Source organism: Lissotriton vulgaris, chromosome 3_1 (genome assembly GCF_964263255.1).
Source record: "Lissotriton vulgaris chromosome 3_1, aLisVul1.2, whole genome shotgun sequence".
Taxonomy (NCBI): domain Eukaryota; kingdom Metazoa; phylum Chordata; class Amphibia; order Caudata; family Salamandridae; genus Lissotriton; species Lissotriton vulgaris.
In genome coordinates, this window is record NC_141689.1 from 1522267546 (window position 1) to 1522282128 (window position 14583).

A 14583-nucleotide genomic window follows, 5' to 3' on the forward strand; every position below is an offset into this window, starting at 1 on the left:
TATGGTGTATGAGGTACAGGAACCAATAGGGTTAACACCCATAGACCAGCACATCCATTTAGGCAATAACTGGGACACGTAGATCTCTTTACAGGACAAGTAGATTTCTGTTTCTTTTAGTCCTCTGGACAAGTAGACTAGGGCCTGATATCCTGACTGCAGTTGGAAATGTAAAGGACATGCAGATATTGCGGCTATACAATTTTCTGTTAGTCACAACCCCTGCCATCAGTCATGACACATTAATGTAGATTAACCACTGAGAAAGAAAACGCCCCTCTGTGGCAGATTAGAAGTTGGAAACCGTTCATTAGATTGCTTTTGTGTGCACATTTGACTGTAAAACGAATTGGCATACTCTTTTAAATGGACCTGTAAAAACACATACTTCCTTTTAGTCGCCATTCCACAGGTCGATCTGGAATTCACCCTGCATGTGAAGATGTGTGTCACGTGCACTTTTGCGAGTCATTGCTTCTTTCATCCTCTGTGTTTACAGTGTAAGGCAATATGGGGGTTGGGAGGCTGTAGTCCATATCTAAACTCACTCGGCACGCTACAAACAATCGCAAGGCAGACGTGTGGGTTTCCCATGGCAGACTTGGTAAGCTAATGACTAAGCAATAACGGTGGTACTTGAAGACTGACACAGTCTGTTCCTTTCAGCCCTAGAACAATCCCGTTTTACTCTGTATTACATCAACAAATCTTTCATACTGCCTCAACGACTTTAATTTTTTCCTGGAGCCAATGTTGTATTTTTTCAACAAAGTTCTTTCTTGCACCCTTCTTAAAGCGCTTCGCGCCCTTCAGAAGCCTTGCAGACTCCTAACAGCACAGCCCAGCCCACCCATCAGAGGCGAAGGTCGGTGTGCAGTAAAGAACGGCTTTGTGCTGGCTCAGTGGGAATGCACAAATATCAGACGAATTTGGTTCTTTGAAAGTGAGACGAGTCGACTGTGTCCTGTGTGACGCCTTAGCATTTCTCCATTGCTCGTGTGCCCGTAGCGCCCTGGGCTCGCAGACCCTTTTCGCTAACATGGAGCAACATTTTAAATATAATAGGACACCCGCATGCCACAGAAAAAGAACATATTATAATTTCCTAACCAAGTTTACCATCGAAAAGAGGGGCTAAAGGTGCACAAGCTTACTAAAAACAACGGTCGATTTCAGCCTAGAGAACAGACTCGGGCTTCCTGCCAACCAGAGCCTGTACAACATTTCCTTCCACTGGTGAGATTTGTCTCCACATTTCTCATCGATTGTGATCAGAGACGCCACAGTGCAGATTCTGTTTACTGTATTTACGGGTGAAAACAGTTACAGGCAAGGATTTATAGGCTGTTCGTTAAAAATAATTGACAGTCCGGTTTAACGGTGTAGATGGAATGTCTGCTTGTCCATCGGACAAAATAGAGTTTAAAACTTCTTGTCTCTGACAAAAAAAACACATGTTCCGGGCATCGGGCGATAGAAATCCCCCACCCCTGCCCATCTCAAAAAAATCAGGACTAGGGCTGAACCTTAGTGGTCAGAAATAGTCTTTTCTTTTTTTTTTACAAGGCTCCCCAATGTGTGCATCAGTTTTCCTAGAGCTGGTCGTTGATACATTTGCACCAATTGCGCACACTCCAGTCCAACTGACACAAACTATCTGCCAACTGCCTCCTACTATTACATCTGCAATTACATTAATGAGGGCCATGCACACTTCCTCCCTACAAGATAAAACATGGAACTACTTCTTAAACCTCAGAGAAAAAAAATAGCATTTCACATGTCCCTGTAAACCTTCCCCTTGGCACAATTGTATTTATAGAGTGGCTGGGTAAGGCAACAAACTAGGTGTCACATTGACTATTCATCACAAGTGTGAATTACAAATATTCAATTGTTCAGGTCACGGACTTAGGTCAATAATTGTGGAGCATATTATCAGACAGTATCACTGCAGTGCTTCAGGGTCATGCCAAATACTATACTACAGTGCAATAATGGCACTTAGACAATCGAATAAGCCACATGGGGTGGTAAGAACATCCCCTTCATGACAGGCAGCACTAGAAAGGGAGAGGATGGGTTGAAGAGAGAGAGAAAGAAAATTAGTAAACACCACCAGAACACTAACAATTCCCAAAGACAGAAGAACCTAAGGTATCACTAACAATCACAGGATTGTAAATTTGGGTGACAAAAAAGAACTGGCCCAGATACTCTGTCAATCTCTCTTCATGCTGCAGCACCACATGCTCTAATCAATCAAATGTTCTGGTACCTGAAATGGTTATAGGTCAAAAAACTTTTTTTTGTTGGATGACCAGTGCTGAAATACTAATGAATCTCTTAAGGAAAGACAGTTTAGCACAATACCTGTTCTGATGTGGTTGTTCGGTGGCTCCTGAGACAATGGGTGCGTCCGGTGGATGTTACCTGAATTCTGTTGTTCCAAAGCTGGCCTTGTAGTACTGCATTCAGTTAGAGTCTGTGAAGGAGGGCATCCAGTACTTGGATGTCCATATAATGCTGTACCTGTAGACTGTCCAACAGGTGGAAGGCTTTGAGAAGTAAACACTTGTCCATACTGATTAGTACCAGGCATCGAAGGATAGGAAACACCGGAGTACATGTCACTAGCAGCAGCAGGTGTGGTGTAAGGGACAGAAAGAAGTGGGAATTCCTGAGATCCAGCGGGAGGATGGGAAGAATGCCTTGCCGAGTTATTAATGTGTCCAGCAAGTGTAGGGTATGGATGTGGAACTGAAGCATTCACATAGGCTGAAGAAGAGGTGGCAATGCCTTGGCTGGTCCCATGTGTGTACACCATAGTAGGAGGATGTGGATACGGCCTGTTGTGCATTGAAGAGGGTAATTGGTGAGTGTTTAATACATCTGATCGCATAGTGGATGTCACAAAATTTTGGGATGGTCCAGAATAGTTAGAGTAGTAATCTGCTCCATAAAGATTATTTACGTGAAGAGGAGTAGTTTTATTCTGCGTTGCAGGATAATTTCCTGGTGGAGCACTATAGTTAGGAGGGTAGAAACCATATCCAGAAGACGACTGCATTGGATTCAGTCCTGGACCTGATAATAAGAAAATGAAAGTTAGATACATTTTATGTTCAATAAAAGCTGTGAGAACATTATATTCTTTACCCATGCATGCCTTCTATGACTTCCAATTATTTAAAAACATGTATTCCCATCAAATTTTCCACTTGGCGTGGAGGCAGTTTACATGGAATTCTTTTTAATGTTTACATATTTGTAGTTCATAAAGATTATTACGAATTAAAAGATCATGTAGAACAATAAATGCATTTTGGGTCTAAGTTGAAATTTTAGAGGTTCAATCCCCTTTGCCGATATAATTAGAGTGTTCTTCCCCACAAATCTGAAAAAGTATGTGGGTATTTTGTGTTGTCCACTTACATAAGGAGAAATCATTTTTAAAACATATTCAATTATAAGTACATACTGCATATTTATTCAATTGTGCTTAGAAATGCATCATTTGCCACTCATTTCCTCAAAAGGTTCCTTGCGTAACAAACAGCTATCCCAGTATAAAGCTGAACTTAATTTCTATCCACTTTTGACCAATGTTCCTTACCCATATATATTTATTTTTTACTTTATTTATGTTGTTGGCATACATGTACATTACTGCATAACGTTCATTTAACAGTACATTTTCACAATAAGGACTTTCTATATTGGCAACACTTTATGCAGCTTTCGTACAAAGACATAGGACATCCATAGTGGTCACATATCTAAGAGACATCTTATGAATCACTGATTGGTTCCTGTTGACACATATAGGTAGGGAAAGGTTCCCAAATGTCTTGGGGATGAGATCTCGAAGGCATCAAGTCCCAGTAGCAAGACAACTGTTCATGACATTAAGAAATGTCTGTTATCCAGTCTCTCGGTTTGGTCACCAAAGTGTCCCCCCAGCACATCGCGACCCTGCGTTTGCGAGGAGTAATAGCAATGGGGTAAGTCTGCAAGAGTGTTAGGGTATCTCTGCTACATGCCCCAGTAAACCAGTTAGGTGGGAGGGGGCCAGTTGTAATTGTTTGATTTCCCCAACCACCCGGAAGACCTCCACCCAGTATGCTGCTATTGCTGGGCACTGCCAGGCGAGATGAATGAAATCTGCTGCCTCCGCATGGCATCATGTGCACTGAGAGTCTAGTAATAAGCCTATTTTGTGCAATAGCATTGGAGTGCAGTAGGTGTGGTGTAGAAAGTTGAAGTGAATGAGACGCAGCCTATAGTTTGGGGATAATAATTGGAGTTGGCCGCAACCGAATGACCATTGTGCTTCCGTGAGTGGAAGATTGAGGTCCTCACCCCTGACCTCTCGAGCTGGTGTCAGTGTTACCAGCGAGGTATTTTGTATACATTGATATAGTGACGTGATGATCTTCATCGACGAGGTGGCAGTGTATATAATTTCTAGAGCAGGAAGGGTCTCAGGGGGTGCCGGGAATGTTGGGAAAAGTGCACAGCATGTCGCTCGCAGTTGGTAGTATAGAAATGTGTCCAGCTGTGTGGCGGGTGTTGTCGCTGGGTCACAGAAAAGGTCCCCGGGAAAGAGATCAGCAAAGGTGTGCATGTTGAGCCTCTCCGCTCAGCTGCAAGCGCCCACATCCTGTAGCGAGGGTATTAGAGGGTACCTCTGTATCGGGACAGACGGGGCGTAGAGAAGAGACTCCCCCGTGAGCCATGCCAGGCCATCCACGCCCATCTCATACACTACTGTGATGTGCCTATTTCAGAAGTGTGAAAAAAGTAAGGGTTTGCCTGCAAGGGATTTTGTTAATCAAATACTTCTAGAGATATTTTCTCACAGAAGTTTCTTAAGGTTACATCCTTAGCAGTGGTGAACAACAGATTTAATCAACACAGCAAATGTAGTATTTCAAAAAAGAAATCAAATTTCTAAGGACAATTCTAAAGTAACACACAGGGCGAAGATCTACTTCAAAAATGTACATATATTCAATATATGGTCCATAAATCAATCAGGGAGTAAAAATAATTTGGTACAATCAAACATAATTTGCACGGTAACATGAATTAACCTATAAACAAACTATGTTGACATCTTTTCAAAAGTTCAAAACAACAAATGTTTAAAGAAAGAGATGCCATAGTCGACGTTTCGGTCTGTGATGGCAGTTAGACCGTCAGACCATCTTCAGGACGGAAGGTTGATGATAATCCCTGTATAATGCAACGTAAACAATGATATTTCAACATTGTATGCCAGAAATCAATTGTGGTATAAGAAGAGAATAGACGCACCCGTGTGTAATAGAGAAATACATTTGTGAGACATATTTCAGAAGTGGGCCTTCTATATAGGGCAAATAAGGCTGTGGTTAGAGGCCATGGTGAGACTGCGTCTATATCCATCGCGACGTGGGGCTGAAATGGCATGGGGTGCGTCCAGTAATTTAGGAAGTGTGCCTGGGCGCGGAGCGCGTATAACTGCAGGTCTGGTGCACCTATTTATTTATTATTTATTTATTTATTTATTTATTTATTTAAGTAGCTTATACAGCGCGCAGCTACCCCCGGAGGGGTGTCCCGGCGCTAAAAACAGAACCTCAGGGAAGGAGGAGTGGAACAAGCTTTTTACAAGACATGAATCATAATTTGGAGAACAGCCAGGTTTTTAATTTAGCACGAAAGATGGATTCAGACGGACAGAACCGGAGGTCGAGAGGGAGGCAGTTCCATAGTTTGGCAGTGATTACGCTGAACCCTCTGCCGCCCATTCTAGAACGTCGAAAGCGAGGAGTAGTCAAGAGGCGTAGGTTGTTAGATCTCAGTGATCTGACAGATTGAGAGATTGACACTCGCTTTTTCAGGTAGCTAGGTCCGAGGCCATTGATAGCTCGAAAGGCGAGGGTGAGGATCTTAAATTGAAGGCGGCTTGCAATGGGGAGCCAGTGGAGCTCTTTGCGATAGGCGGCAACCGACTGACGGTAGGGGATGTTTCCGATCAGTCTGGCAGCCGCATTCTGAACGATCTGAAGTCGATCGATCAGATATTGAGGAGCACCGGCATAAAGCTATTGGCGTAGTCTAGGTGAGAAGTGATGAGGGCCTGAGTGATTGTTCGGCGGGCGTCCAAGGGAAGGTAAGGAAGGATCTTCTTAATCATGCGCAGCTTCGCGAAGCAGGCAGAGGTGACCTTGTTGACTTGTGCTTTGCACGAGAGTGAGTCATGGAACTGATAGCCCAGGTTACGTGCTGATTGAACAGGGGTGGGCGCAGGGTCAAGTGCTGTGGGCCACCACAGACTGGGGGAGATAGGTGTTTTCTGGTTAAAAAACAGGACTTCTGTCTTGTCAGCATTCAGTCTTAGGTGATTTTTGGTCATCCAATCACAGATGTTGTTTAGACATTGGCGGAAGTTGGCAAAGGTGGAGTCCGAATGGTCTCTAAAGGAAAATATCAGCTGAGTATCATCAGCGTAAGAGACCACTCTGAGTCCACAAGACTCCACCACTGAGGCCAAGGGTGCGAGATAAACGTTAAAAAACAGAGGGCTCAGGGCAGAGCCCTGCGGAACACCACACAGCAGGGGTTTACCCTCTGACCTGTAAGGCCTAAGCACCACCTTCTGAGTTCTGCCAGTGAGGAAGGATTCGATCCAGGCGAGGGCGGAGCCACCGATTCCGACCTGCTTTAGACGGTTTAGTTGGATTTTGTGAGAGACCGTATCAAAAGCAGCGGATAGGTCGAGGAGGACCAGCATGGCCTCCTCGCCCCTATCCACGCATTCGCGGATAGTCTCAGCCACTTCCAGAAGAGCAGTCTCAGTGCTGAAACCTGCTCTGAATCTGGATTGGGAGTCGTGCAGCAGGGAGTTATCTTCCAGATACTCTGTTAGTTGCAGCTGCACGGCCTTTTCCAAAATGTTTGCGGGTTTGGGGAGGAGGGAGATGGGGCGATAATTGGAAAATTTAGTAGAATCGGCGTCAGGCTTTTTCAGAATGGGGACCAGCAGAGCTTCCTTCCACGTAGTTGGGAAGATGCCATGATGGAGGGAGGCATTCCAGATAGAAAGAAAAGAATTGGCTAGAGAGGGGGCTAGGTCACCCATGGTCTTGGCGGGGATTGGGTCGGAAGGGGAACCAGATCTGCATTGGGTGAATAGCCTGAGTGTGGTCTCAAGAGTCAGCTCGTTATAAGACTGCAAGGAAGCGGATTCCGGGGCCATCATATGGGGGGATCAGGGGGGGTACCTCCGTAGGGAACGAGGTACAGATTTTTTCAATTTTTTCAAGGAAATAGTCCGAGAGTCCATCGCATAGTGCCTGGCTGGAGGGGTTCTGCGTGGCCCTGGCGGGGGGGGGGTTAACAAATTCTTTGACAATATTAAAGAGGGTTTTTGAGGAGTTCTTGGCGTTGGAGATTTGTAATGAGAAGTAGTCTCTCATGGTGGCTTTTTTTTGTTTGAGAAATTTTTTCAGAGCGGTTTTGTAAATAGTTTCGGATAGCCCTCCCTGAAGCTGTGGTAGGGTCAGCAATTCGTATTTGACCCTGGGCGGCTTTCCCGCCCATATCAATGCGATGAGGTTTGACCTCAGTCGTTTGAAGGCCTGTGTGATGGGGGTGGGAATATTTATGAATAGGTAAAGAAACTTTGGCAGAACCACCATCTTTGCAATGGCGATTTGGCCCGTTATAGATAAAGGTAGCTTTGTCCATAGAGGGATGCGCTCTTCGAACCATGCCATCGCCCTGCCAAAGTTCACCTGCCACAACTGAGTCAAGTCTCTGCTGATATACATTCCCAGTTCCTTACCCATATTTGATTTGAATCGGATAAGTACAGCTACCTGTACATGAAGAAAATTGCAGAGGCCTGAGATATGTTTTCATAGAGTTCTGCAGCGACTTTCTGACCGTGAGCACTCCACAAAAACAACAATAAACTATTATAACATATGGAAATGTGAAAGGATGTGATCCTTTGACACCCAACAAACCCATGCATTCATATCTGTCAAATGGCCCTATGCCATGCATATGCACTTCAACTAGTCCTCTTTTTCTGCCAATAGTAGTAAGTACACCATATCTGGTAGAGCTGTGTTTACAGCGGCAAAAGTGAAACAAGAGTGGTCGATCATAGCCAGTTAACTTACATACTGAAATGGAACTTGCCAACACAGAAGGCAACTGAGGGCTCTTGCAGGTTAGATGACTGTTTAATAAAAATCCATGTTGCCTGAAAAACCTAGGGCAAAGGATTAAATATTACACTGCTAGTGTAAAATGCAATGGTATGGAAAGCTTTAAAATCAGTCTTTGTTGTTGAAGCAGTCCGCCTTAAGAAAATTAGATAATCAATTACCTTGATAATCAAAGGCAGCCTCCATGGTTCAAACTAAACATAAAAATCATAATAACTGACAGGGCCAGACTGGGAACCCAAAGCAGCCCTGGCAAATGTTGTCAGACACGCCACCATATGGTGCATAGTGACTGCAGCGAGCAAGCCTGACATTATAAGGAGAGTTGGGGGGTGGGGTTTCTCCTCCAAGATAATTTGGGCAAAAATAGCACCTTCTACAACACATTTTTCAGTATATATATTCAACAGTATTAGCTCTTCAAGCTTAGTATATGATGACCTTACATTGCACCAGGACAGGACAATCTTTGTTAGGAACATTCAATGATTTCCTCTTTATCACCTTCCAACAGAGCCCCTCATCTCTTCATAGCCCCTCTCTCGTATGTCTTTAAATTGTTTTATAGTGCCTCTCATACCAGTGTAGGTGTTAGGGCACTTTACATCACACCAAAATATAGAGACAATAAATCCTACATGTGCTAATCTGTGTATAGTAAATGTAATATAAGACAATTGTGTAGGATTCAGGTCATCCATACCAGCAATATTTACAACAAGGGGTGGTGAGGGACAGAGTCTCTGAATTAAGCAGAAAGCTCTCACCCAGTCAAGAGATCAGGGCTAGATCCAACACCGTTTTTTAGCTCACTGCACCATCCCAGTTTCAGAACCTGGCTGTATGCAAATTAGTCTGTTCCTGTCCCAATGCATGATGGGAACAGGGCAAACCAAACTGCAAAAGCCAATTCTTACACTGGGAAGGAAACAAGCTCCCGGGGACCGGTTTCTGGCATTACAGCCGTCTTCGGCCCGGTTTGCTTGAATCCTGATGGTGCAATGAGCAAGGGTCTCACATCTGAGAATACCCTTCCACGCTTAGGGTGGACAAAAATATTTACAACAAGGGGTGGTGAGGGACAGAGTCTCTGAATTAAGCAGAAAGCTCTCACCCAGTCAAGAGATCAGGGCTAGATCCAACACCGTTTTTTAGCTCACTGCACCATCCCAGTTTCAGAACCTGGCTGTATGCAAATTAGTCTGTTCCTGTCCCAGTGCATGATGGGAACAGGGCAAACCGAACTACTCTGTTCATCACCACCCCCTTTTCTAAATCGTTTTTGGCCACTATAGGTGTGGCAGGGTATACTCAGACATGAGTCCCTTTCTCACTGCTCCATCAGGATTCAAGCAAGCCGGGCCGAAGACGGCTGAAATGCCAGAAACCGGTCCCCGGTAGCTTGTCTCCTTTCTGGTGAAGAATTGGCTTGGTAGTTTAGTCTGCCCTGTTCCCATGATGCACTGGGCCAGGGACAGACTGATTTGCATATAGCCAGGTTCTAAGCTGGGATGGGGCAGTGAGATAAATAACGGTGATGGATCAAGCCCTGATCTTTGGACTGGGTAAGAGTGGTCTGTTTAATTCAGACACTCTGTTCATCACCACCCCCTTTTCTAAATCCATACCAGCAGGCATTTTGTTTTAAGAGTGCTTGGTCTGGAGAAGCGCAAACTCAGGATTCAGAACAAAGCACAGCACTTAGGGTTGGCTTTACTACTAAGAATGTATTTCTACCCACGCAACTCCTTTTTTATTTTAGCAACATTAGGATAATGAAAGACTCAGGAAAAAAAACAGGGTTTTACACTGTAGCAGGTAGTTTGCATGCTGCTCTGTGATGCCACTTCATAGCTTACTTTGCTATATTATGACTTTAAATTATGAACTGCACAGTAACAAAAGGATCCCTTTGACAAAAGCAGAAACCCGCTAAACTATGCGCATAAAATACTGTTTCTCTAGCAGCATGGTACACGTCCTTTGCAGCTGGCATATTAACCCTCTGCTCTACTTTAAATGAGTCAAAACTGCCACTAGACAAAAATCTAACCTCACTTCAGCAAGTACATTAATTACCAGAGTTATCTTGACTCTTTTATTGTTGCCTGAAAACAACTGAAAATACAAAGAACTCTACAGTGGGTGCTTTCAAAACTGCTGCACTGCTAAAAAAAAAAAAGAAAAAAAGAAATGCCCCCGACCCCAGTAACAAAACTAGCCCCCTCACCCTTCCAGCCTCCTGGGAAAACAACCAACGTCTGCTACAGCCAGTCCGGCCTTGATCACAGAATTTGGGGCAGGCAAAGCTAAATCAAGACACTGGAAACAAGACAAATTATCTCCTAGTAAAAATTCATATTAAGCACCGCAAGAAAGGTAATAAATAAACAGGCCAATACATTGAGAGTATAACAAAAGGAAGGCTTTGTGACTGAAATCAGGAGCAGTGCTGGGAACATGACAACACTAGGACAGGGACTACATTAATACTGTGAGACACAGAAAATATGCATTTCTTTTGGTAAGACAGGAAAAAATGACAAGCACATCCTATCCGAGACACAAGAGCCACTGATCACACTTGTATATGTTTAGTTGATAGAATCAACATTTCCCTCCAAACCCAACAGATACCTCTCTATTAGAAGAATCCACAACTAGTAAATAGCAGTCTACATACTGGACAATGAATAGCTTGAAAATAAATGCATCCGGAACACCATCAGCATGGAGACTAAGAAAAGTAAAATTGAAAAAACAAGGCCACATGCCTTTTCCATCTATGCACCCAGGATCTTGAACATCTCTGAATCAGTCAGAACCTCAGGACCACCCCAGGATGCTCCAGCTAAGGAAAGAGTTGAAGAACACTCCATCACAATGTGGTAACAGTACACTTCTGTTACCTTAACACAGCTATACCTATCACTGCTTGATTGAAAGCTTGCCTTTGACCTTTTACAGCACTGGCTCCGCTGCCTTTTGGTTAAGTTCCTGCTATACAAATACCACATACATATTTCTCTTCACTACATGTCAGCTGTATCCTCTCACACTGTATACTCTGCCTCCGGTCTCATCACTACAGGGTTTACCTCACAATATGTAATTTACTCTCGGTCTCCTCACTATTGGTCCTCTGCATTCCCTCCTGCTTTAGACAGCCCAACTCACCACTTTAAGTTGGCCACAATCTACTGCTTTCTCTTCTCACTTCACAGCAGCTAGTTCCATCAAAGTGCCCCTGCTCCTAGCACTTCCTTACTCACTAGAAGGTAGCTAGTTCCCCTAACAGAATATGCTATCTGGTTGGTCATCACTAAGCATCTGTTCTCCTCCCACTTACACTTTGCCTTGTTCACTGCTTAGGACATGGCAGCTAGATCCCCTCTCTCCTCAGGTCAGCTGGATCCTCACACACAGTACACCAGGCCCTGGAACTCATTACCAGCCAAGATTTGATGCATGTAAGAGCATATACACTTCAGAAGTAAGTTGAAGGGGGCGTGGTCTGGCCACGCAGGAAGATGGCCACGTGCTAAGCGAGCTCTGCCGAGGGACGGACCCCTGACTAGCTTCTTCGCCTTACCTGCTCGAGGGGGTCGTCTCCATGGCGCTGACGGGACTCCGTGATTCGGGAGGATTGTTGCGATATCCTCTTCTCCCGGCTAGAGGCTTTTGCTTTCAAGATTGCGAAGTGACGGTGAGGCGGCCGTTTCCAGCAGTGTATGCCTCGGCATCCGCGCGCTTCTCTGGCCGCGGCTCTCCTCAGCTGGCGCGGTGCCTGAGTTACTCCAGGGCCGCGCCTCCTCACATTCAAGGCCGCGCCTCTTCAGACGGTGGGAGACACAGCTGCAGGCTCCCGTTTTTCGTGGTTCTTTACTGCTCATGTTGTGACAGTAAGCAGCGCCCTCCACAGGCTCCTTTCATGCTCGTTTTCCCCCACTAGCTTCTGACAATGCCTTTTTAGGTCTCGCTAGACCTATTGCTATGAAGAAGGCTTTCAAGGGACGCTGACTGGTGCACGAGTGCCGATTGCACATCGTGGACGCGCACGCCTAGCCCCGCCCCCCTCCCCAGCCGTGCACATCTCCTATCTCAGTCAGCCATGCCTCTCTCAGTCACGCGCGCACACACAGGCACACACACACGCTCACACACACCCCCCCCCCACCTACTCACACACACACGCATCCACCCACTCGAAGTGGCCATCTCCTGTCTCGCTAGCCTGATGCACCCAAACACAGTGTTTACATGTCCCCCTACTCACCGGGCTGACTCTGGACTCCCCCGCTGCTCTCCAGGCCTGTCTTTCCTCCCAGGTGTGCAGGGTCAGTGGCTCATGCTCGGCAACATCGGGGCTATCCAGACGAGTTTCCTAGCCGTCCGAAGATGTGCACGCTCACAGCAGCGCGTGACTGAGTGTGCGCCCGTACAGCTGAGGTGCACGCACGCGCTGCCGCAGAGACCAGGGCAGGTGCACGAGAAGAGCAGACTACAAACCCAGCTTGCTCTGCGATATCCACCAATGGGAGGCCGGATGACGTGTGTGGCTCTGGGCGCATGCGCGCAACTGGAAACACCTCTCGTCACAGCGTGCGCAGACCGGGTGACACCAAAATGCACAATAATGGGACCCCCGCCTCTCCCGTGGACCAGCCTGCACCGGAGAGCCTCGCGCCCGGAGCCCAGGCTGGGACAGCATGGCATCCATAGAGCACTTTGACACGGTGATCACCAACGTGACGGCCACTAAGATCGGGATCACAGTGTCCTGCAGGTAAGACCCCCGTCCGTGCAGCTGATCCTCACACGCACCCCCTGACACACCCAGCAGCGGACCCCACACACACGCACCCCCATCAATTCCCCCTGAGATATAAACTGCCCAGCGCCCTCGCACACAGCCCCCGGCCGTCGTCTGCTCGTCTCAGCCATGTTTACTTTCGTCATTAGAGCTGGGCTTAAAATCCAGTGATGTGTTAGTTAGCTTAAAACAGTCCCAGGGAGTCCTTTAAAACATTCAAAGGAGCATCCTGTTCACAGCGGAGAAAAAAACCAATGGAGCGAGGACCCTCCGGCGTCGAGGTAGTAGTGACTTCATAAATGACGCAGTTACATCAACGTTTATTGATAGTCAATTAGGACTTAATGTTGGTGTTTTAAGGTGAGTTGTTTTTGTCCCTCACTGCTTTTTTAAGACTTTTTCAGCACTTGTTTCTTTCCAATCTTCCACCAATTTAACGAATTCACAAACTGCAGATCCCCTCTGCAAGACATGAGGCTCGGAAAGAAAAGGTGTAAAGCTCCCAGAAGCCCTGTATCTTGTTGGACTTGCTCGGGAGGCGTCACTATGTCACTTAGCTTCGCATCGACCCGGGTGAGCCGGTTCCCATAGTGCAAGAGATGGTGCACATGCTGCTCTATTTTGATTAGACTGTATGTGGTAGTCTGGTCGGTAGCGCAATGACTGCTGAGGGGCTGGTGGTGCCCAGGTGGTTTCCGACAGCAATGGCGCAGTAATGAATATTAATGACTTAGGTGGAGCAAAAATTGCAGCAGCTCCTCAGGGCAGTCACTTGAAGACAGTAAGGCAGCACAGCGGGTTAGTGTATCTGCTGCATACATATGTTTGTAACATAGGGCCTGTTTATGTACGAGGGCGTTATTTATCACCACTCATATATAAGGATACCACGGGGTGTAGGTGCGATAAATAACAGCTATCACGAGTTCATGGGGACTAACATGGATGTTGGTGTTTAACGCACCAAACGTCACATGATATGGTAAATACCACATGTTTTTCCCTGTTAAATTTTGGCAGGTTTCACTAATTTTTGGATGTGTAAATGCCTTCAAGCTCGTAATTCCAACCCGTGCGTAAACACAGTCTCTACTGACATCGAATCATCTGGCAACCTTGGCATAGTTTATGGGTTTCGTGATTAAGTCCCAGTAGGAATGACTCTGCATTTCATCTTTGTGAGAATGATGAATTGAGTGCAGCGAGCTGAATAGTAACATCATCTATTAATTAACAGTGTTAGTCACACAACTGTAACATGTGGTGATACGTAAAATACTGTATTAATATTGTTCAAGTCTAAAAGCTGTTTTATACAACTTTTCTTTAGAGCACGGAAAAGATGACGCAGCTCTCAGATACAGCATGCCTGTCCTCCGTGGCTCCACCCCCAGCTGCTCCTATTTCCAGTCAGTAAATACCTGTTGTGGTGTTATTCTGCATGACGCAGGCCTTCCTACTGACGCCTCACTCATCCCAAGCAGAGCTTGCGCTGGGTTATATATGACTTGGCGCCAACACTTCACTCAGCTGCCAGCTGGGTCA

General features: G+C 45.8%; 1 protein-coding gene across 4 annotated transcripts in view; it reads right to left on the reverse strand.

Annotated features, from left to right (window-relative positions):
- SEC24B (SEC24 homolog B, COPII component) overlaps positions 1-14583 on the reverse strand; it is a 764077-nt gene that overhangs the window by 726628 nt on the left and 22866 nt on the right. For all 4 annotated transcript variants that reach the window (XM_086962000.1, XM_086962001.1, XM_086962003.1 and 1 more), the window contains exon 2: positions 2374-3087. In XM_086962000.1, the coding sequence (XP_086818126.1) occupies positions 2374-3087 (714 nt within the window). The remainder of the gene's footprint in view (positions 1-2373; positions 3088-14583) is intronic.